The sequence below is a fragment of the Carassius gibelio genome, chromosome B12 (genome assembly GCF_023724105.1).
Source record: "Carassius gibelio isolate Cgi1373 ecotype wild population from Czech Republic chromosome B12, carGib1.2-hapl.c, whole genome shotgun sequence".
Classification (NCBI taxonomy): domain Eukaryota; kingdom Metazoa; phylum Chordata; class Actinopteri; order Cypriniformes; family Cyprinidae; genus Carassius; species Carassius gibelio.
In genome coordinates, this window is record NC_068407.1 from 2,679,484 (window position 1) to 2,705,129 (window position 25,646).

General features: G+C 35.0%; 1 protein-coding gene across 1 annotated transcript in view; it reads right to left on the minus strand.

Annotated features, from left to right (window-relative positions):
* Positions 1–1,228: 1,228 nt before the first annotated feature.
* Positions 1,229–25,646, minus strand: part of tcerg1l (transcription elongation regulator 1 like) — an 83,565-nt gene continuing 59,147 nt past the window's right edge. Inside the window, exons 6-14 of the mRNA XM_052571499.1 lie at positions 16,096–16,221; positions 11,573–11,655; positions 10,195–10,283; positions 8,003–8,154; positions 6,146–6,221; positions 4,801–4,909; positions 4,497–4,586; positions 4,048–4,166; positions 1,229–2,380 (exon numbers count right to left, since the gene is read on the minus strand). Of these exons, the coding sequence (XP_052427459.1) occupies positions 2,224–2,380; positions 4,048–4,166; positions 4,497–4,586; positions 4,801–4,909; positions 6,146–6,221; positions 8,003–8,154; positions 10,195–10,283; positions 11,573–11,655; positions 16,096–16,221 (1,001 nt within the window). The 3' untranslated portion in view covers positions 1,229–2,223. The remainder of the gene's footprint in view (positions 2,381–4,047; positions 4,167–4,496; positions 4,587–4,800; positions 4,910–6,145; positions 6,222–8,002; positions 8,155–10,194; positions 10,284–11,572; positions 11,656–16,095; positions 16,222–25,646) is intronic.

Consider the following 25,646-nt stretch of genomic DNA (forward strand, 5'->3'; position numbering starts at 1 on the left):
GAAACATCTAGAAACACACGAAACTGAATATTATGCATGCATTTCTTCTGGAGTGTCAAAGTTAATAAAGGAAGTGTTAATGTTTTCTGTGGCCTGGAACATTGTGTGACCATTTGCATGTTTATTACAAGTATAATAAAACATTTGCTTATTTGAAAACCACTTTTTATTTAATCTTCCACAATACAACTTTTATTTGAATAGCAACAAAAAAATATTATAAATAAACTGTTTGCAGATTGAAAGCTCTTAACTGAGGTATTACAGTAACAATGACAAAAATAATATACAAATTAAATAAAATGTAACTGTAATAAATATAATATGATAACATATGTACTTGTTACATGGTAACAAAAACAAGGATCAACAACAAGGATGAAGGCCTGGGTTCAGAGAGAGTTTCTGTGCTGAAACCACTTCACATTTGAAGTATCTTGGATGTTTTGAACATTATTGTTATCTCTCTTGCTAAAATAAGTGATTTGTTGAAACTGAGAAAGATTTGCAGTGTTCTTCAAATGCATCTTCTAAATATTGAAACTTGCAATTGTATGCAATAGAAGCCCATTTCCTTCACTGAATAAAACACATACATAAATACAATTATAATAATTAATTGAATTACTATCATGTTTTTATCTTAAAATTTGGACTTTATTCAGAAATGCAAGCTATAGTCTAAGAATTGCGAGATGTAAACTGAGAAATATTATCTCTTTTTTTTTTTTTTTTTTTTTTTCTTGCAGGTCCCAGTTTACATTTTCTGCAGTTTACATCAGCTTCTTTTGTTTTGTTTTCCCACCTGCCATGAAATATATATATATATATATATATATATATATATATATGACCTCTTATCTCACAGTTCCTATTTCTTTCTTGCAATTACAAGTTAACACCTTGCAATCTTTACTTTTTCCCCCCTCAGAACTGTTAAGTTTATACATTGCAGTTTTGACCTTTTTTATATCTCACAGTTGATCTTGAATTTAGAATTCTAACTTGAATTTAGTATTTAGAAGATAAAAAACTAATAGATAAAAGGTCACATCTTTCGCGGGTAAAATCATTTGTAATGGTTTTCTATTTAAGATCAGTGCAGTGAAATAACTGGAACCTTTTGGGGAAATCTGTATATTGTTGAACCCTGTTTTGAGCTCGATTTGTGGTGTGTATAAAAGCTGACAGAAAAAAAAAAAGTAAAATTGCATTTCAACCATACAAATACAAAATAAAAGAATGTATTTATTCATACTTATAAATAGCTACATGAATTGAATGTATCCAAACAAGTCTAAACAGTCCTTTCCATAAAATTTCTAATTTTCTGTAAACCGAATCCACTTGCTCTGTTTTAAAGACATAGTTCACCCAAAAATTAAAATATGCTGAAAATGTATTCTCCATCAGGCCATCCAAGATGTAGATGAGTTTCATCAAAACAGATTAGGAGAAAATGAGCATTATGTGATGTTTTTTTATCAGCTGTTTGAACTCTCATTCTGACGGCACCCATTCACTACAGATGACCCTATAGTTTGGATGTTTGGTTGAAGAAACTTGGATGGCCTCAGGGTTAGTACATTTTCAGCAAATGTTCATTTTGGGTGAAGTATTACAACATTTCATATAACTGTACATGAATTTTCAGTAAAAAGTATCACTTTAATTTTTACGATATCATGACAAATGTTATTACAACAAACCGTTAAAGAGCATTTGAAAAATTCTATGGATACACAACACCACTTACTGATTCTCACCGATGCTGTGGAGAATCTGTGTCACACTCTGACAAAATGATTTCACTTCAACGGTCACTTTTAGCACAGCGCCAGGCAAGTCAACACTTATGTACAATTAATATAAAAATCATTTTCCACCTGTGTGCACAGGTCAATGGCTTTAGATACTTCCAGTGAGTCAAACTCTGTATTCGTGTTCAGAGTTGTGATTGCAGAACCTTGTAATACTCCGGAGATTAAGAGCTTCAATATGAAACACATTCAGATATACAGAGTTCATTTCCAAACTGCTGCTTATACTCAGCTGGTTCTGCCTTTGTTCGGTTTGTTGGAAAGTCAAGTCATTGAAAAGCAAACTGCCCTGAGGTTTGGTAAGAAACATGGGCAGATGGTATCTCGGTATACACTGTGATAAACAGTCACAGGAACTCAGTTCACAGTACTGTAAAGAGTTCACAGCCCTGTCTGCAAACACTCATCTCATCTTCCTCAGACGAATTCTGTTCTCCTTGTCCCGCTTCTTTAACACATTGATGAACTGGGTGAAAAACAGCTCCTGGTCTTTCCTCTTCAGAACCTGTTTGAATCGCGGATCTTTTCCACACTTTTCTGAAAATTCTTTGAACGTCGACCTACTCAAAAGAGAAAATCAGAATGAGATCCTTGACAGTCATCAGATGTTTTACATCATCAGTGTAATGGTCCACTATTGTTCAGCTGTAAGAGGTCTGATTATTATTATTATTATTTTTTTTTTTTATTGCTAGACTTTGAAACCTGCCCAGAGCAATAAAGCAGCAAAGCACAATAAAGCAGCAGAGCACAATTTCACAAAGAAACATCCCTAATTTTGATGCATTTGTTATCTACTGAAATCTTAACTGAAATATTTTTTTGGGGGGTTGCAAACTGGTTGCAAGGATACTGCTATGATTTATCTAGGGTGTTTTAAATACATAGATATGGTGTTCTGGCTGTTTATAAGGGTTAAGAGTTACGCAAGTTTAATATTAGCATTAGGGGTTTTCAAAAACCTTACTAGAAAAATCCCACTCAAGTTTTGTTTCCTTGTGAGAACTTGCAATAAGAGCATGCTGATGTAAATGAGGACAGTTTGTAAGAGATATGCAGGTGAACCTTATTCCCCTGATCTCAAGAGTTGCACTAGTGACTGACAATAGAGGATACTGTCTTTAGCATCCTTGTCAGTGCGCCTTGCTCACATGCTGGAAACTGGTTCAAGTTCTGCTAAGGGGTGCATTTTCCAAAAGCAACTATAGCCACAAGTTCCATCGTTATCCACAGAGTTCAATGGACCTTCCAATCATAGTTATCTAACGGTGCTTTTGGAAAACACACTTAGAGCGAGCGGGTGGGTTACATTGGTGCCATGACCCGGATATAAGGGGATATATTCACAAGCAAAGAAATAGCAAGACTAGTAATATCATCATCACTCCTGAAAATTCCACCTCCCCTCTCCCTCTCACTGCACTCCTGCACTATTGGTAGCAGTTTGGGAGAGTTTGAAGTGATACCACTGCGAGGTTGAAGGTCGAAGAGGTCGAGGTCGAAGAGCTGCGAAGTGTTCTTTCTTCTTTTTTATCCACTTAGAAAATCACCACGTTTTATTTTGTGCCACCATACTTACTTGTGAATCTACACATGTAACCGTCTTTAATTAAATAGGAGTTTGGTGGCTTCTAAATTGATCCCTGTTTAGATCCTAAGGATTGAATGGTGCTAAGCTATCCACGCTAGCATAGTGGTGCTACACTACAGCGATTAAGTGCATGCACTGAGTTGGTTGAGGGAAGAACTTAGTGAAATATGGAAAAATCGATGGCGTTTTACTTTAATGCAAACATATGCATCTATATCATATTTCCATCTACTCAGTATTCAGTGATTTAAGATGATCACTTCTTAAAAATATGTTGTTTTGCTTCAAGGACAGGATTTGTGAATGTGTTAATAACAGTGCACCAATTCATGTCTCTTAGTTACAATTTCACAATAAATTAATCATGTAAAGAACAGAAATTAATTAAATAAGTTCTCCTGCAAAGAGGAAACGTGATACTTAGTGTCAATTCCTGTGGTGTGTTTGAATTTACTTCTGTGTGAGACCTTTAACAAGAAACAAGGTTATCATCAAATACACAGAATCAAAGGAAATGAGGACCCGAACGGCAAAGACCATCAGTTATTAACACCTTTGCTGAATAAATAATCCGCTCTAGAGAAGGATTTTATTAATGCATCAGCTAAAGCAGTCACACTAATTTCATAAGCTCACCTGGATGTGACTTTTGATTCTTCTAGCAGTTTTCTGTACTCTTCTTTCGCTTGCTGGAGTTTGCACTTTTTCTCTTTGTGCTCCTCTTCCATTCTTGCTTTGACAAACTGATCATAAATCTGATGGAAAATAAATAAATAAATACATAAAATAAATGTCAATTATTTTATAACATTTACAAATAAATGGATTTAAGATTATTTATTTTTATTGCAATATTTATTTCAAAAATATAAAAAATAAAAATGAATTAGTTTAATATTAATTCATTTTTGATGTATGAATCCTCAATGATGTGATAAGCAGTATACAGTTACCTTGATGGAAGACATTTGTTCTCACCACCACCTACTACTTTCAAAACCACAGTAGGTCTGTGGAAATGTAGAGTTAATGAAGTTTGAAGTTTTATTACTGTTTGAGGTTGATGTGAAACCTTTGTGTCATACCTGTTTTCGTTCCTCTGGACTTAGCAGCAGGTACCGCGGATCAAATACAATTTTATGCAGTTCTTTCTCCCAGGTGGAGAACGCGGACACCTGTTTATTACACACAGGTTGAATAATGCTCATCCAGAATAATTATGCCTTTTCGTTTTAAGATTCACAGTGTGTGCAAATATACAAAGTCTGTAAGATTTTTGGTGGGTCAAATAATGGCAGAATTGTAACTTTTCGGTGAATAACCTGATTAATGTTTATCTCATTTATTTCTTTAAGGCTGAAGTTTCATTATCATCACTGGTTTTCTCACCCCTCTTTCCAGAAGCATGTCTCTGAAGTGGCTGATCCGGTGCTCCAGCGGCAGAACCATCCGAAGAGATGATCCATTTTTTCCTTCACACTCAACAGGATGGTCCAGTCTTCAAAGGAATGGAAATACAACAGCTTTGATGTGTAATTCTGTTCATATTTTTCTCAAATGCAATGTAAAAATTTGGTGCAGAAACAATTTTGCAGTTAAAGGTGCATTAAGTGATTTCTGAGACACTGTTGATATTTGAAATCACCAAAACAAATGCACCCCTACCCAAAAGGATAGGATATATAGCTCACCCCCAAATGAATGAACATGGTTCACAACGCATGTAATTTCCCGATCATAAGTGTACACGCCCTTTACAGCTGATTGGCTACAAGTGTGATTTGGTGCACGGTTCGATAAACTTTCAGCAGCATTTCTCAGTGTTTTCTACGCCCCCACCGTGGGCATAACATCAGAAATCACTTTTACTGCAGCTTTCATTTCACAAGCAAAGAAATGGCAAGTAGCAAGTATTTTCTTGTAATACATATAATGTTTATAACTTTAAAACATCATTTTTACAGTGTATTGATTCTGCCCAACCTATCAAGAAAAGCACACTTAGCTGATTAACAGAAGTGTTTCCCAAAGACTTGTAAATGGATAACTCACGCAAATGTCTTCAAATATTTTGCAGTAAATATTATGTAAATTAAATATTCATGTAATTTCAGCAATTCTGACTGTGCCTCTTTTGCTATTATTAATTTTTATCACACACTGCACAGTTTGGACACACTTTGTTTCTCTTGATCTTCAGAACTTATTGATCTAAAGGCTTATGATCTTTGTTTATGAGTTGTTTTTGCTTATGAAGTTTGGAAGACAAATTGAAATCATGACTATGTATACATTTTTTACTTATTTTAAAACAACATTTTTTATTACTTTTTTTCAATACGTATTTAGTACAAAAACATATCATCCAACCAGTATTAACTTCAAGGAAAAAATCCAAAACGAATCCAAACAGCTGGAAATGAAATATACAACATAAAAAAAATCTCTTCAATATTTTCTTGAAATGTAAAATGTTTTCTTGTCTCTACGCAGACATTTGGGTGTACTTCAAACATCTGACTGTTCAATTTAAATCATCTCCAAGAGAGACAGATTGAGAAATTCACATCAAGCTGTGAGTGCAGATGTTGCCCAACAAAAACCGGAGACTTCCTGTTGAGCTGCGATTATTAAGGTGAGTGACATACAACACATCTGATTCAAGATCCTCCTCATCAGTTAAAACAGACTCAGATCTGCTGTCATATATTTTACATGGCTCGACCCTACTTACTTGTAACGTTTAGTCTTTAAACTATGTTCCTCTTCATCATCATCCTCATCATCAGCATCAGCATTTGAGCCATCGTCTGTTGATGGAACAAATCAGGCAGTAGATCACTACATGTGATACATTGTACTTGGATTTAACATTGTAAACAGAATATCAAAAGAAATGAGAGATAAATTAGTAAAAGTATGCGAGAAGCTTGTAAATTATTTTATGCACACAACTCAAAGCTGATCTGTATTGATATACCCAGCCAGGTTGTTAATCCGAGAAGTGCAATAAGAACACATTCACACGAACGGACATATTTAAATTATAGACGCTGGATAGATTAAGGTCATCAATAGATAATCTCCACGAAATGGCAATAAAGCTAAATCAATAAAGATAAAAAACCTACTGGGAAATCAAGCCAATCGTGTAATAACTTCCAGACAAGATCCAGACTAATTCAATATTTGCAGAGCCAATTCATTGGATTACTGCTTTTAGTTAATCCACGAGAACACCAGTTCTGCAGTCAGAGGGTGTACTAAAACTTTTGCTTGAGCGTCATCACACTGTGAGGATTAAACTTTCTGTCAACTTCATGCCTTTATACAGACTCTGCTCCTGTATTTCATATCATAAAGTCATGAGTTACACTTCACTGATTCAGCAACTTAATCTGAACATAAATGAGTTTTACCTTGAGGCTACAGTAGGGCTTGCCAACCTGATCTCATTAGTATTATGCTACTGTTCAAAAGTGTGGGGTCAGAAGTTTTTTTTTTTTTTTTTTTTAAGAAATTATCAAAAGTGACAGTAAAGACATTTATAATGTTACAAAATATTTCTATTCACAAGAAAATACTGTTCTCTATTTATCAAATAATCCTGAAAATAATGATTTCCACAAAATTGTTAAGCCGCACAACTGTTTTCAACATTACTAATAAACAATAAATGTTTCTTGAGCAGCAAAGCAACATATTATAATTATTTCTGAAAGATCATGTGATACTAAAGACTGCTGAAAATTGAGTTTTGCCATTACAGTAACAAATTACTCATTTATTCCGGTTTATATTTGCTTAAGCAGTTTTTTTTTTACAAATAAAGCATTTGGTTGCACTTTATTTTACAGTACGTGTACTAACATGTACTTATAGTGTACTTACAGTGTATTTATCTAAGAAAGTTCTGGTAACACAAGGTAACTACATGGGGTAGTGTTAGGTTTAGGGGTAGGTTCAGGGTTAGTACCTAGTTATTAAATAGTTATTGTTATTACTATAATAAGTACATAGTATGTACACGAGGAATAGAACTGTAAAATAAAGTGCTACCAAGCATTTATTTGAATTGTAAAAACATTTCACATCATTAATGTTTTTACTGTATTTTCAGTCAGATAAATGCAGCCTTTGTGAGCATAGGAGACTTTTTTTCAATGAATGAATTAATTAATCTTATCTTATGTCAGGTTCTTAGAATATGCAGTGAAATCACAGGTTGATATGTTTAGATAGAAATTAGATAAAATATGTTTTATGGCATCACATTTTTTTTTTTTTTTTTACACAGTTAACACATTTACTGAATCTTGCATCACAGTTTTTGTCTAAATATGATGATGTTTCAATTATAATTCATACTCGCTAAACTTTTGATGTTACATAAATTGTTTCACTCTGTGCCATCTGGATTTCATTTATAAATAAATTTGCCATTAAATGGGTCAGAAAACACATTGCCTGCATACCAATTTGTAGACTATTCATCCTAAATGGCATCTAAAATTGTCCTGAATCATATGGTATGCTTAAAGATTGTGTTAAATATGCCTGAATAATCTATTTTTTCCAGCCAAAATCTTACCTAAAGAGTCTTTCTTGCGTTTATGTGGCGGGTCCTCAATGATTCGATTGAGGTCTCCACGGTCTTTTAGATCAATTGGTTTCTCCCATACTGACAAATGCATGGTGGGATTGAAGAAAAACACCCTGTCGTCACCTGTCCACACTACACACCTACAGAAGAGAAGGAGAGATGCATTGATACATTCATATACACACACAGAAACAATCCAACAGGCTGTTTGTGGTATTCTCACTACGTGACTAAGAAATCCCGATGACGAAAAACAGTCCAAGCAGCACCAAAGTGACCCAGAGAGAGGATTCTGGGTCACAAACGCCAGTCTTCATCAGGTTCAGAAGATTGTCAAATGGATAAATCCACAATATGTCCAGCATCAAGTATCTACAAGCCTATTAAACATTTAAGTTTTATGTCACAAATCCAAAAGCAACCAATTTCTCAGATGTTCCGCATGTTTAAGACCCATTTCAGGCTTCATTCAGGGCATGTCGGATAAAGTATTCATGGATTCTGCAGTAGTCTGTGAGGTAATTTGATACAACCTCATGCCAACCATGACAAACCATTCCTGACATTTCATTTTGGAACCCCATCGCATCAAGGAGATCGGCAGTGCCTTCCTATACCATAAAACTGACCCAGTGATATAAAAAAAAATCTTTGAAGCGCAGCACCCGCTCTGCTCATTTGCAGTTATTCATAGTGCAAACATATGGTTAGCACTAGACACATGCTTCGTTTGTCTTTCCATTAATATTGCAGGGATTTAAAACATTTCTATGCAACCTCCATATAAAACAATAACTATAAAATTAACTCTTGAAGCAAGAGCTCTAAGAACCATTTTATTGCTTGGGGTTGTTCTTTTATGGCTCAGAAGATGCAAAGTAGTGCATTTTGTTTCATGCTAAAATACAATACTTTTTTATGCCTTTGTTTCATCACAGCTTACTATGCAGAGCAACTATAAGCTATTCTTACGTCAGATGCCTTGACAAATGCAAAACACTATCATAGTCCAATCCACAAGCAAATGGCTCCTATCACCTTACATTTTTTTAATGAACTGAAAACATTCAGAACAGCTGGTAATTTTTAGGGAATAAATATGTATTGTACAGCCTGTGCAGAACAAATCAGGATCAAAACATACAGCACATGTATGTGTAATCCCAAACAACTCTTATGAACTGATATAACTAATATTCCAAGGTTTCCCATGCAATTTACAGAATTAGCTAACTAAATAAAATATACATCTATACATTAACTTTGCTCAAATGAATCAGATGAACCAGAAAAAAAAAACACACATTCACAAATTATCTGTCCTGATATAATTTGAGACATTATTGAGGTATCTTCTTGAACTATAAATAAAAGAAATATCCAACAAGTTGACAACAGTAAGCAATAAAGCAATACTCTCAGTTTGTCCTCCATTCAATCTCACTTTTGACACATTTGAGACACTAAAGAGATCCCATATGAGCCTTCCTTTGGGTTACATTCTAAAATGGGTTTTTAACACAGGAATCTAACCAACATCAATATCTGGATGATCACACAACAGCTCCAGTTCTGGTGTCATCAGCCACATGTTAAATGCATTTAACAGTGAAGCCAGTTTGTGTGAGTCAACAAAAGCTGAACGCGATAAGCCATGACACCTCCTGGGCTTAGAAAATGTGTGTGTGAGTATTTGTTTGCAGTGAAGGAAAGCCCACACTGCTTTGGCAGAGAAAAATGGAAGACTTGCATAACACGTCGTCCTAATGCAGGTTTTCGATTGGGTGTCAGTGCATCTGTTTAGCACTGGACGTTTGCCATGTGCACTGCTGTATTTTATTCAAGCATGTTTTACTGTCATCAAACACTTATAAAGCGGCATGCATCATTTAAATGGTGCTAAAGCTGCTGACATTTATGACAGAATGAGAGGAGATAAAACAAACATCTTTGTCACTATAGAAAAACAAATTGGCTATTAAAGCATTCCAAAACAGAGGAGAAAACAGCACACTTACAACAGTGGCATTTCAAAGTGTAGGTTGACACAGAGATGACTGTGAGATCACGATCGATTGGTCATTATCTTGCATGCATACAGTCATTTATTAGCAATAAAGATGCATCAAATTGATGGCGAGCCATACAATCATATTTATGTGGACAAAACAGGTCATTACCATGGTGATCCAGGTATAGGTGTAGATGCAACTGGCCGCTTGTCTTTGAGCGAGCTGTCCTCATCCATACTGACTTTAAAAGGCCCATCCTGCACACACAAAAATAATATTAGCTTGACATTTAAATTTATAGAGAGAGAGAAAGATATTAAATTACTAAAATTGAAATCTTAAATAGAAATATAAAGAGTTAATTTGCAAAAACAGATAACTATGTTTTTAAAAATTCTCAAAAATAATTTTTTGCATTGTGCATTCCAATTAATTAAATTCCAATTGCAGTTGTTGTTGTTTTTTTTTTATTTTTAATTAAGTGGAAAAAAAAATAGTAAAAATACAGCTAACTAACATAAAAAGTAATCTGTTTTTGCAAATAACCTATTCATATACTGTATAAAAAAATACCTAAACTTAAAAATAATAACTAACAATCTAAAAAACAAAGTGTTCATAAAATACTTTATAAATAATGCTAAAGTAACACTGATAATAGAACAGTTTAATGAAGAAAAACAGTACATGGGCAATCATAAAATTTAAGATTAAATAATGAATCAGAATTGAAAAGTATCAGTCAAAATAGTTCTAAGTAAAAATGTATTCTTTTAGTCAATACTTATATGATGTATGTATTTTCATACTTTTTTTTTTTGAGTATCTTATTTTTTATTATAGAAATACTGTATATACAGATCATTCCAAATCACATCAGAAATTGAATCAGTTAGTTATGTTCGGCAGCAGACTGCGAGGCTTTAAAACAGCACATATGTTGTTTTCTACTCTGTTATTATGCAGGCAAAGTGAACCTCAATTATCTCACCCCAAACACAGGTCACAAGGCTAATTATCAAATATAGTGTTGATCATCAATCTGATAAATAGTGTAGATGTGTTCAGCCTTGAACACAGACTCAGAAAACAACAAATTATCCATTGCCTGCACGACCGAATGATGCAGATTACTGATTCTCTGCATAAGGTCGGCCAGCAGGCTTGCACACTTTTAACGGTCAAATGAATTACCGTTCTAGGGGAATTTGGCTAATTAATCTGGCTGAGAAGATTTTAAAAGCCGTCACCTATGGGGACACTGTGGTACAGCGCTCTTCAACAAAAGAGATTATTAACTCATTCTTAATTGGACTCCAAATCTGATCGTGCCCACAGTCTGACCTTTTCTATAAATCAGTTCGATATTCTTTCTGCCTCTAAGACAATCCAGAACAATTTTCACAAAGACCAAGGTCTAGCAGCGAATTAACAGTATGGCAATGGCAATTATGTCAATGTTTCCTCTAAAATGGTTTTAAGAATCAAATACAGCTAATGAGAGAACGATATCAGGACTGATGAGAGAATGATGAGGAATGCAAACCTCAGCTTTAGCCTCTGGGTTTGGATTTCGGCGGAGCACTAAGGCATCTGTGCAGGATGGCTTCTTCAATTCCAAAATCTTATCTGAGGACAGAGATAAAAGCTCAGTATCCCCCAACGCCAAAATCCACATTGTTTCTTCAAGAAATCAGCACCTCATTAAACTCCCATATTCACTTCATCTACAAATCAAATGTCAGTGGCATCAAATTAATCAATGAAATTAATGAAAAGACTGCAAATCAGTTTATACTGAGAGCTACACACACATACGTATGTGTGTATATTTATTTAACTTTCTATTCATTAAAAAATCTTGAAAAGAAAATCTTTCTGCATTATAATGATGCTGAAAATTTAGCTTTGAAAGCAACAATAAATTATGTTTTAAAATATAAAATAGAAAGCAGTTATTTTCAGTTGAAATAATATTTTAGATCAGACATACTGTATAAACAACTTAAATGTAACAGTTAAAAGTATCAGCATATTACAATTATTTCATAAGAGTCATGTGACACTGGAGACTGGAGTATTGATGAGGAAAATTCAGCTTTGATCAAAGAAATAAATGACTTTTTTTTAAATATATTAAAACAGTTATAATAACATGTAATAAGACTTAACAATGTTAGAGCAGAATACACTTCTTTTAAAATACTGAATATCTTACTAAGTCCAAACTTACTTCCAACATTTAGTTTAATTCAATGTGCTACTTATTTACTAGCAATTTCTGAATGAAAATTGTTTCTACAGTACATAATTTTCTTTTTCACACACAGATACACAGCGTATTACATTGAGTACAAACAATGAAATGCCATTTGCTCTTTATGAATATTGACAGAATATTCAGAAGATCAATAATGTATTATATGTAATATAAAAAATAAAAACATTACAAGCAACATCAAAAAGTTATCAAAATACATTTCAACATATTCTGAACATCAATTGATAAGAGTAAAACCTTCTAATAACAACCACCTAACAGCTGGAAGGGGAATCAATAAGAAAAGAACACACTGAGGCTGTCAGTAATGGTAGAAACCTTTATGTACTACGCCGTTAGTCACTTTAAATAGTTTGAACACACTCAAACTCAGTCTAGTCCAAAATATTTTCACTTTATCGCCACGGAAAGGTATGAAATTAGATGTGGCAAGCATAAGGTGGAGTGGAAATCAAATGCGCTGCTTGATCTTTTGTCCTGCATGAAATTAAACTCAAACAGGCTGCACACTGAATTCAGCAGCTTTAAAAACAACAAAGAAGCATCATGAAGAAAAGCTCTTGCTCAGAGGTGAGAATGACGTTTGCTGAAGGTTGCCTTGATTCTACATATACTGTAAAATTAAACACAAGGCATGCAAACAATTAATTCTGACAGGAAATACAAATGGTCAACTTATACATTTCAGTCTTTTCCTCATACAAAGTAGACAAATGACTTCAGAGGACTTGGATTTAGTGCATCAGTCATATAGACTTGTTTCTTAAAGGGGGGGTGAAATGCTATTTCATGCATACTGAGTTTTTTTTACACTGTTAAAGAGTTAGATTCCCCTGCTAAACATGGACAAAGTTTCAAAAATTAAGTTGTACATTTGAAGGAGTATTTTTGTTCCAAAAATACTCCTTCCGGTTTGTCACATGTTTTGGGTATGGGTCTGTGTGATGTTAGATGGAGCAGAATTTCCTTATATGGGTCCTAAGGGCACTTCTGCCGGAAGAGCGCGCGCTAGGGCAAGACAACCTGCACAGATTACCAAAAAAAAAAACAGCATTAAGGGACCAGTGGATGGAGTTTATTTTTACAGAGCATCAACGGAGTTGTGCAAGTGTTTGTGTTTGTTCCCTGCATTTCGAAGATGCTTGTTTTACAAACAAGGCCCAGTTTGACGCAGGATTTGCACATCGTTTATTTCTTAAGGATAATGCAGTCCCAACGAAAAAGGGTCACGATTGTGTGTTGGAACCGCAGGCGGTGAGTAAAACTGCTTCAAATATCTCTGTGTTGTTAACTTAGCTATCGGCGCATAAGCACATCAAGTAAACAACATGCGATGTTGTCATCAAACTGCACTTTCCACATGTACACCTTAAAAAAAAAAAAAAAAAAAAGATGACATTAAGTGGAATTTAGTCATTTTCCAAAACCGCTAAGCAAATATATACAGTTTCAAAACATACCACATAGAGACGTCCTGCTGTAGTCGTTGCTGCTGCTGCTCTTGTTAAATTTCAGCCTCTGGATCTGATTCTGGATCATAAATATACGGCTGAATCTGACTATTAGCCATGGTTTGTTTTGGATGATGTTTTTTCCTCACGGTAATGTCACAGTTTCCAGACGCTCTCAACTCAAAAGCTTACTCGCGCTCGTGATTCTTTAGCTCCGCCCACACGTCACGCCTCCAGCCGGTCGTGTTTTTTCCGGGAAAAAATGGTACAGACTATCTTTCTCTTATAAATATAATAAAACTAAAGACTTTTTGAAGGCATGAAGGATGCAGTACTACTTCTATAGATACTCAAGATTAGCAGGATATTTAGTGAAAACGAGCATTTCACCCCCCCAATGTGAACAATTTACTAAAACACGCAAACAATGTGTTACAAAATGCTTGCAAATTGATAACATATGCTACAATCATGAAAAATATGCTAAGATGATAAAACATGCTGTGCTATCAACTTATTAAAACATGCTAACTTGTGTTTGAAATATGCTAGCAATGTGTTTGATCATGTTAACAATGTGAACAATTTGTGAAAACATGCCAACAATGTGCTAAAACAACTTGCTAAAATATGATAAACAATGTGTATATATGTAAACAGCATAATAAAACATGCCATGCTAGCAACTTTGCTAAAATATCTACCAACATTATGAATCATGATAAAAAAAACAAAAAACATAAGAAACTTTTAAAGGTCTTGTGGTCTTTTGTGGTTTAGTGCTCTGATAGGGTCTGAAGTAATCCAAGATCTGAGTTTTTATTGGCCTGTCTGGCATTTTCAGGCTAAGTATAACCTCCACACTTCAAGCTTTTACATGTTAATTTAAATTTCAGGCAAGCCTATACCAAAGTGTGTCAAACTTGATCCAGATTCTTCTTCTTCAAAAAAAAAAAAAGCTCAAATTTTTGAACAGAAGTATTATGTATACAGTTAAAGGGGGCATGATGGGAACAGCAAGTAATAGATTACTTATAAAACAACTAGCACTGACACATCCTGATTAAACTTAGATGAAACTGTTCTGGCCCCATAGCACATCTTTGTGTAACAACAAGCAACTGCTTTGCAATAAAGGCTGAATGAAGCTTCTGTTTGATTTATATCAGTCATCATCACAGAGCTGGAAGCGTTGATGGAAAACCTCTCATCCACGCCTACACAAACCATTCATCTGTTTCTGTCAGTGCAGACACTTCCATGGCACGCTTCCACTCTGAGGTCTTATGTAGACGGAAGACAATGGAGAGGAAAATCTGTGTGGCGACTAGTTGAATCACAAGCTGTTTATGCCGTGATAAACACAAGGCTGCTGTCCAAAATATGTGTCAAATAGGGAATATGGAACTACACCATAATGTGGAAGGAAGGAAGGAGTGTGACTGTTGAACATTGCTGGACAAGTTATATCTGTTTAGCTAAAGTGTGCAGACTCAGATCTATCAGATCTATCTAAAAATGCAATGAATTGATGACTGGAAAAGCAAGTGAAAAATGGTTTTCATCCTTTTCTCTATGATCCCTTTATCAGTAATAAATGTGAAAGGCTATATAGCAGATGTCCTTTAATTAAAGCCTCCTTTAGAAGTGCCTGCAGGGTTGTTATTTATTTATTTTTGTAAAATAAAATCTTGTCGAATAAATCACTAAAAATTGATGCAATTTCAAAAACATTCCTCACTTCAAACATGGCACAATAATAACTCCGTTAAGTAAACATGGCCTGGGCTGAAAAAATAAAAGAAGTTTATCTTTATTCTAGTGCTTTTAATCGTTTTTTTTTTTTATCAATCGTGTATTCACGTCTATATTTTTTATTAACAATTTATATTGCAAATAAATATATTTAATATATAAAAATAACATGTTTTTCTGAAATATATACAAGCATGTGTGTGTATTTATATATACATAATAAATATGCACAGTACAAATACATAGATTATATTATGTAAACAAAAACTTTTATTTTGGAGGTGATTAATCGCGATTAATCATTTGATAACACTACATTATTCTTAACAAATATAACTTGATAAAGTCTCTGTCCATTATAATAATTAACAGGAATAATAATGTTTAAAACTTGCTTCTCAACCAGTTGATCTCATTTCTTTGCATAGGTATTTTTTTTATTAAAAAATACACATACTGTACAGTGGCTGCATTTGTTTGATCAAAAACACAGTTAAAACAGTAATATGGTGAAATATTTTTGAAACTATATTGTGAGAATGCCACTTAAGATTGTATTATATTTCATGTATGCTATCACACCTGTTACTATTTGCTTTTTCCAGTTTCCAGTAAGTAGGGTCACTCCAGGAGCAGTGAGTGATGTTACTGCGGTGATCCGAGAGGGCAGGATGGGTCCCAGCAAGCCTTCCCAGCTCCTCCGTGTTCCTGTATGCCACAGAGAGAACATAGAAGGAGAATTTAATATGCATGAAGCACAGAGACCTACTGAGAGAGAAAGACAGAGAATTACCGATTAAACTGAATGGTAAGCCCTAAAAAGTTGGTTTGTGTGTGTGTGTATACATACATACATGCATACATTCATACACCCCCCCCCCAAAAAAAAAAAAAAAAAACACTGGATCTGTTTCAGCTGAAATAAGCTTTTTTCTCTCTCCATCTCTTTCTTTTTACAGCTGGGATTGCATTAAATCATGTTCTTTCTTATTAACTGTGACAAACTGTGAAAAGTAATGCTATTAGAGATGATGCCAAGGACACACTGCAAAATACACAAACATTATGCATTACAAATCAGTCTGGCTGTCCATTTTCCACAAGCCAATAAGGCTATGGATTAAACTCCCAAATCTCAAACCCGCATGAACAAACCTACAGGAGGACAATCAGCAAAATAATTCCCTAGATCGACATAAATGTTGCTTTCATCATTGGGAATCAAAAGAGCATTTCATTTTCCTCTCTAAACTTATTAAACTGATCAAAGCTTCAATCAAAAGTTCGTCTGAATGATTAAACACTGAAAATGCTGGAAGAGGCTTGAGGCTTTTTCTCATCAACCGGGCCATATTTAACCTTTAATTTTCTAGCGTCTGTCCAAATTCTGCTCAACAGACTCCGCTTGTTCATAAAGGTTAATTACATTTGGCTTCAGCTCTGGGCTGGGCATTGCTGAAATCCAGAGGGGTTGACAGATTGTCAGGTTGAATATGTATGTGCCATTTCCACGAGCGCAGAAAGCAGATGCATTTTTAAAGCATTTGTGATGTTATGCTTCACAAAAACGGCTGAAGTTATCAAGCTTTCTGGATTATAAGTGACATTGCCCTTTCTCTTTTAGTTGTTGCCCTTTTAAGCCACAGCGTAAAAAATGACGTTAAAGGGCTTAAATTGAAAGAAATTAAACTTGAAAACGAAAAAAATACAATATAGAAACAATAAAATATACAAAAATATATTTTTTTCAGTAATACTGTCATAGTTTTATTTTAGTACCATTGAGATACTAGTATTGTTTTTATTAATACATGTGTGTAAAATTCTAACACCGTGGCAAACTATATATATTTATAAAGTGTTCCTGTAGCTCAACTGGTAGAGCACTGTGCTAGCAAGCAAGCAAGCGCAAGGTTGGGGGTTCGATTCCCAGGGAACACATGATATGTAAAAATTAATAGCCTGAATGCACGGTAAGTCGCTTTGGATAAAAGCGTCTGCTAAATGCATAAATTTAATTTAAATTTTTAATTTAATTTAATATTGAAAATATGTATTGAATATATGTATCAATGTATCATTTGCATATTTTGTCCATATGATATGAAGTTCTTCTCAAAATTGAACTTTAAATGTGACGTTAAATCATTGCATTTGTTATTATTTCTGCCTCTCGAGCCTCAGTTCATTATACAAGAATATCAGTCAATGTTGTGTCCTGTCAGTTACTTTTTTGAAAAGATGTATTGTGCATTATGAGAGTTAAATGAAGAGGGAGATGATGAGATCTGCTCATTAAAACATTTAATGATGCATGAACTCATGATTTGCATCTGTTCACTGAAACAATATGGCTTTTCTTGCTATTACTTTCAGATCTGGGAGACACACCGACACACACACACACACACACACACACACACACACACAGAGAGAGAGAGAGAGAGAGAGAGAGAGAGAGAGAGAGAGAGAGAGAGAGAGATGCTGAATTGATAACCTTGGGTAGATACTGATCATTACTATACCCTCATGATATCTGGCTTGTCTCTAGATTACTGGGCATTCGTTTTCATTTATTTCACTCAAAGTTTCATATGTTGTGAGGCCCACACTCTTTGAGGACGTGTCTCACACATATCTCATCAATCTTGAATTAGCTGCTTGTCTTACATAAAAAGATGAGATTGCTGAGTAACACCCATGCAGGCTTTAGTAAAAAGACATCTTCCAGCATAGTCATTAAATAATTAAAAGTGCATGATCAAAAACCTGAAAACTGATTAAAGCTACTAAAATCAACGAGAGCGTAGCGTTCTCTGCCTCTGCTCTAATACCGCTTTTCCCATGGCATGAGCTTGAGCAAACAATCTCAATTTTCATTTTTGGGTGAGCTGTCCCTTTACTTTTTTTTTTGCTTTGAGGATAAAAACGGATGAATTTGCTAATAAAGGTTTAGATGCGTCCCGTCTTCACCCTGAACCGAGCGAATCAGAACAGGGTCGATCGGTTGATATTACTCTTGGGAAGGTTAAGAGACTTTGATATGTTTTGATGTCAGGACTGATGGGACAGGGGGTGACAAGAGGACATTATCTGTAATCTGTTGTTATGAAGGCATCAGACAGAGGCAGTGAAAGCTTTCGGAATGACCTGTATGAGACAAATGGTTGCTAGTGGTGAGAGACAGAGGAGACCTTTACATCCGACGTGATGCATGGTGAATGTTTGAGGTTAAAACCCAAGGTTTAAATCTGTGCATTCTGTTGCTCACTGTTCGTTATTTGGTTTGGTGTTTTAGACTAATGTTTTTGGCTAGTCTAAGACTACAGCTTGTATAGGCAGCATTTAAACAGAAATTAAAACCTCATGTACCAATTGTGAGCGTTCTACATAGGCAGCAATTCTGCATGGGAGACTTGACTCATAATTGATTCCAAATAGAGTTTGGCATTAGCATGTCGCTATGCTAATGATGCATAAAAATGCACAGCTCACACAAATAGTGGGCAAAACTGCATTGAGTGACCTTTTTACATTTGTAGACTTGTGAAACATTTGCCATTCCATTGTCAAGTCAATGGGATTTTTAAATGAGGATTTGGTTAAATGCTTGAAATACGGTCTATGGTTCATGTTTTATTCTAGGATATAAAATACACTAGTAATAGCTGACTTTTTTTAATGTCTTGAAAATGGAGGGTTAAGTGGCTGAATTGGACTACCGAGGTTGTCAGAGACATTAAACATCATCGCACTGAACCAGAAAACTCATCCGCTTTATACTTGCAGTCTTGCAAACTTTTCCAACATGAACTTTCCAACTTGTACATAAAAAAAAAAAAAAAATTTTTAGTTTGTTACTCCTGGCCATTGTATTTTTGGTTCAAAATTCATATGTTTTTGTGAACAAATGATGAACAAAACGTATAAGAATCAATACTTGTATTGGTCATAGAGCTTCTTTTATGGAATAATTCAAAACCCAATGCACTAATCCTGTTGGCGATATGTTAAGGAAATCAGCATGAAACTAGGGGCTTCAGAAAAAGAAAAAGTACAGATAGTCTCATCCATGCTGAAATAATAACTGAAATAATTACGTGTGAAAAGCATTCAGCTTATTGCAGTGAAGATCCATTACAATCCTGGCTTCCAGACATGCCAGCTTATGAGTTGCACACAGGTATGTGTATACATTTCAAAATATTAGCATAGTCTATTTATGAGCGGACCACGTCTTTTATTAGATGCATTTGTCATAAAGAAAGAGGGAAACTTTAATGCACCCATTGTGTATCCCAGTAATTTGTATCAATTTACAATTCCTGTCATGCTCATGCGACCAAGAGAATAATAAATGTTTATTTATTTGGGAATCAGATCAGCCTCTTCATTATGAATGAGAATGTACTGCTGCTGCTGACACTGGACCTTGACTGAAGCCCCTTACCTGATGGTATCTGCTCAACCAGACGATTCACTGGCCTTACCATCAGACATGCTTCTGTAACTTCTGATTATATTCATTCAGAGCTGGGTAGCTGATCAATTTTTGTGGACCTTTTATTACATCACCAGATCACCACCATAAAGGAGCTAACTAATTATCCTGAAAATGAACAAACAAATGTGACTCAAGTTATAAGGGAAATACCACGCATTACATCATTGTAAGTCAGGGTAAATAATCATCATGTTATGAAATTTACTGAAAAACATCAAATCTGTTTCATTAAATTAGCATTTCATTTAGGGCTGCACAATCATTCGAATTTCTAATCGCGATTACAATTATGAATGCCACAATTACATAATCGTTCAAAGTGGCAATTAATCACTCAAAGTTTTTTTTAACGTGTGATCTTAAGTGTTTTTCCATTGTTTTAATTTTAGTCTAACATTATAACACCATTCATATTTTACCTTTTTTTAATAATTTTAAAAAGAAACCAATCCAATGTTTATTTGACATTTGACGCATAATGCTATAGAAACGCACTAAAGGTTTTTCAGTTAGAGTGTTTCAGCATATTTTCATATAGAAATACAGCATGTAGTTGCATCAAACAATGGTATAAACATGTTTCAATGTCAATTCTGATAATCGTAATTACTAATCGCAATTACAATTTCAAGGGGATAATGGACAATTATGATTTTTGTCATAATCATGCAGCCCTAATTTCATTTACACATGAATCATAACACTCACTTTCAGATTTCAGGCAGTAATTTTATTTATTTATTTATTATTATATATTTTTTTTTTCAATATCTGTCTGAAGTCTATTTAACTACTATACTACAGAAAAAAAAAGGTGTATATACCTGACCTAAAACCACATTCGTCTTGAAATCAGTGTAAAAATGTTAAAAATAGTTTCATCATCCAGGAACCAGACATTTTGTGTAAATTAAAGTTAGAAATTAAAATCTGAACAATTAGAAAACATACTGTCTAGAGAAAATGTTGTCTGAATCAATTAAAATTATTTTGAATAAACCAAATCTCTCAGTGGTCCAATTGTTTTTCCCAACAGCACATGAAGAGATCAATCAAGTCACTTGAGTTTAAAGTTTTCTGGACTCAAAACACCTTTTGGGTCATTTGAACTTCTAGCTCTGATATCAATGTGGTTTTAATAAGTATTGATGTGCTGCACAGCAATAAACCGTATAAATCACCTTTCTGCTTCTTGCTTTCTCAAACTCCAGGGAACAATGATGCTGCTTTTATTCACGTATAATGTGTAATAATATCACATTCTGTGAGATAATTAAACCTACGGCTTCAAAACTCTGTGCTTCATAATCCATTTTGTGAGTCATATTATTTACGACAAACTCAGAGTCTCCGAGAGCTGGCTGCCTCGCCCTGCCAAAACCTCTCGTTTCAAAGAAACAAAGGAATAAAATGTGACCTAGTTGAGTCCCACGGCACATCAAACGCACATCAGAATCAATGAGCGAAGACGTGCTGCGCATCTGCCAAGAATCACGAGCATTTCAACTCCGGAGACTCCTGTTGGCCTTAAGACGCAACCGAACCGAAGGCTTCCTTTGTGGAGGCATCAAGAACTCCCTCTTGCGAGCTAAACGCAGTGGCCCAAGGGTGAGAGTGTTTTGGGAGAGATGAGTTGAATGTTAAAAGCTGTGCTTAAACTCTTCCTTTAATTAATTCTGGGAATAATTATGAAAAGCCCAGTGTGGGTTGGAGTTTAGTGCCTGAGAGATTTAGGTTATCTGGGTGTGAGCCCGCTAAAAACAAAATGAGTTTTATATTTTACAACATCAGCCTATGATCCTTTGACTGGATAATGGGTTTCACTCTGAAGTATCAGTGCATTCATTATTGTTGCCAAAACTAATCCCAGTTATAATATCCATGAAATTGATATACGCTATCAGATACAGCTTCTGAAGGCTTCTGAGATGTGTGCTCTCTGAAGTTGTGGCTATGCAGCCTATACTGTCAATCCTGGTTTCAAATATCTAGTTTGTCATGGTGGCCAAAAGTGAGACTCTTACCCCTTTTAAGCTGTCATGTCTCCAAAACTTTGAAGATGAGTTCCTGTTTGTAATATCGCCCTGTCATATAAAAATGACAACACAATTTCACAAGCTCTCGTCATTGCTGCACTCTGGCATTGCCTGCGCTCAATATCTCTCAGTGTAATTTTTCCATCGAGTGGCACTTTAATCAGTCTTTTTTCTATATTTGGGATTATAGGGGACTATTATATATATACAGTCACAAAATTGCACATAGGCACATGGATGCACATGTACACAGACTTGTCGACCTATGCCTTCTGATACTGATCTGCCATTCTCTCTTTTTGAAGGATGTCACGCCTCAGCAGTGCATTGTGGGAGGACAGTCAGACCTGTCGCGTCAAGGTTGCCATCCCTGTCCTTGCTAATCTCCCCGAACAGATCCGTCTAAAGATCAGGTAAACAAACATCCTCAGATGCGTGACATTAATTTGGGAATTACATGCATCAGCAGGACTGCACAAACTCACAGAGACAGGGAACAGTGAGGAACTCAACAAAATCCAGGCAGTTTGAATATTGACATTTGAATTCCATATTAACAAAAGCTCTAATTCAAAATTCCAAAAATTCTAAATCAGTTGTTCCTTATGCAGGGACTCCTGCTTTTACATCTTAAAAGGATAGTTCACCCCAAATTGAAAATTCTGTCATCATTTACTCACCCTAATGCCAATCCAAAACTATATGACTTACATAATAGACATAAAAATTGGGCATACGTAATAAAAGTCAGTGATCTCACTACTCTTTAATATTGGGGTGAATTATTCCTTTGGTTATGAGGTTATCGATGTATTGGTTCAGAGAGATGGATGATACCTTGGTTAAGATCAGGCAAAGGAGTGCAAACCAGTTTAGGCTGCATCAGCTAAGCGGACAAATACATTAAGTGTATATGTGAGGATGTGGAAGAGACAAATTGGCCTTTTTGGACTTTTTGGCAGTTTAAATAAAAGAGGGTAGGATGCTGGACATCGAAGTCTGCAAGAAACACAAATCAATACTTACTGTTTGATTCTGATAACCCACTAGAACAAAAGTTCAAGTGTCATTAGGGCACTTCACTTGGGCAATAATGGGCAAACAATGAAGCTCAATGCTTCAAAAGACAATTTAAAAATCAAAACATTGGTTAAAAAGACTGGTAAGAGCATCAAAACAACAGTAAGAGTAGGGGAACAATGCATCATCTCATTGTTGGTCAAGCACATGCATTTAATTAATGCAGAATGCACATATTATATATATATTAGTGCTGTCAATCGATTAAAAAAAATTAACTAATTAATCGCACAATTTTTTAAAATTAATCGCGATTAATCGCAATTAAAAGACTGAAACTTTTTGGATATGTAAATGTAAAATGTAAATAATTAATGTAAACTCAAGACAAAGAAACTATTTAAATTCAAAATATGATTGTTTATTGGAATTTTTGTTTAACTTGTAACACAGATTTTCTCATGTAAACAACATACCTGCAATAAACCATCAATATCCTCCAAATTAACTGTTGGCTTGAAAGCCATATTTATTACAGAAATAAAAACACAGGCATGTAAGTACCATTTGAATTTCAAAACAATCAATGCCAATAAAAAACAAAAATGATTTCCATGTTGAATACTGGACTGCAAAAAAATTCCAAAGTATAGTCATTGACAGTGCTTTAAGTGGGCCGGTATGCACCTGTACTCAGTACCGCCACTTCCAAATATAGCTCTTGAGCGTACCGCCACCTCTCCGTGCGCCCAGAACGTGCTTGTAGCGTACCGGTACACTCATTTGGACATCTGTTTTAATAGAGGTTATAATCTTTTACCTGCACTGCCGATTTTCAGAGCGCCCTTCACAATGCAAGCTTCCTAATTCATCTCACCCAGAGCAGAAACTACATTACCCATTCACCCTTAAGTTACACACGTGAATAGCGCATGTGTCGCTTTTCCCACTGTTAAGTGTCAACAACTCAACGTGGCCGGAGAAGGTGTGTGAAACTCGTTGTGAGTTATACTAAAGCAAAATCTTGAGTATTTATTGTCTGATAAACATTAAAAACTGTCTCCGGAGGTTGAGTCGTCCTGCAGCCACCGCTGGCTGTTCATTGGCTGCAGCATCTTTTTTCTAAGTTCTAAAAAAATACCGTAGACGGCAAGGCACAAATTTAGATATTCATTTATCTAATTAATCTATAGCCTATGCACAAAGACAATATGATCTTTTTGTCCCCTTTTTGTTTTAAAGCTTGATGAAGAGAGAGAGCGCAAGTTGCTGCAGCTGAGGAGGACAGTGATGCACGCGTACAGGAGTGATTGATAGTTCGCGGCACTGTGTACAAAAAATACTCCGCTACACAATTATTTCGTTATTTTCGTTTAAGCTTATTAACGTTAGCGTTACAGAAAGGTCTGATTTACGCACTGTTACAGTCATTGTTTTTTTTGTTTTTTTAAACAATGACATTTGAGTTCATGATTTTAATGTTGCTGTTTCTTGTGGCAGACTAAATGAAGAGTAATGTTTCTTGTGGCAGACTGAAGAGTAATCCGGCAGAGTTTTATACTGAAACTTTCCGTCTAAAAGTCCTTCCTTGGTCTTATCCATATTTCTTTGCACGTTGAACACACATATGCCACAACTGGAAATAAAAAAAACTGCAACCGCGTTAATTGCGTTATTTTTTTTTAACGCGTTAAATATTTCAAATTAATCGAATGCGTTAACGCGCTAATTTTGACAGCACTAATATATATATATATATATATATATATATATATATATATATATATATATATATATATATACAGTTTTGTTCAAAATAATAGCAGTACAATGTGACTAACCAGAATAATCAAGGTTTTTAGTATATTTTTTATTGCTACGTGGCAAACAAGTTACCAGTAGGTTCAGTAGATTGTCAGAAAACAAACAAGACCCAGCATTCATGATATGCACGCTCTTAAGGCTGTGCAATTGGGCAATTAGTTGAAAGGGGTGTGTTCAAAAAAATAGCAGTGTCTACCTTTGACTGTACAAACTCAAAACTATTTTGTACAAACATTTTTTTTTTCTGGGATTTAGCAATCCTGTGAATCACTAAACTAATATTTAGTTGTATGACCACAGTTTTTTAAAACTGCTTGACATCTGTGTGGCATGGAGTCAACCAACTTGTGGCACCTCTCAGCTGTTATTCCACTCCATGATTCTTTAACAACATTCCACAATTAATTCACATTTCTTGGTTTTGCTTCAGAAACAGCATTTTTGATATCACCCCACAAGTTCTCAATTGGATTAAGGTCTGGAGATTGGGCTGGCCACTCCATAACATTAATTTTGTTGGTTTGGAACCAAGACTTTGCCCGTTTACTAGTGTGTTTTGGGTCATTGTCTTGTTGAAACAACCATTTCAAGGGCATGTCCTCTTCAGCATAGGGCAACATGACCTCTTCAAGTATTTTAACATATGCAAACTGATCAATGATCCCTGGTATGCGATAAATAGGCCCAACACCATAGTAGGAGAAACATGCCCATATCATGATGCTTGCACCTCCATGCTTCACTGTCTT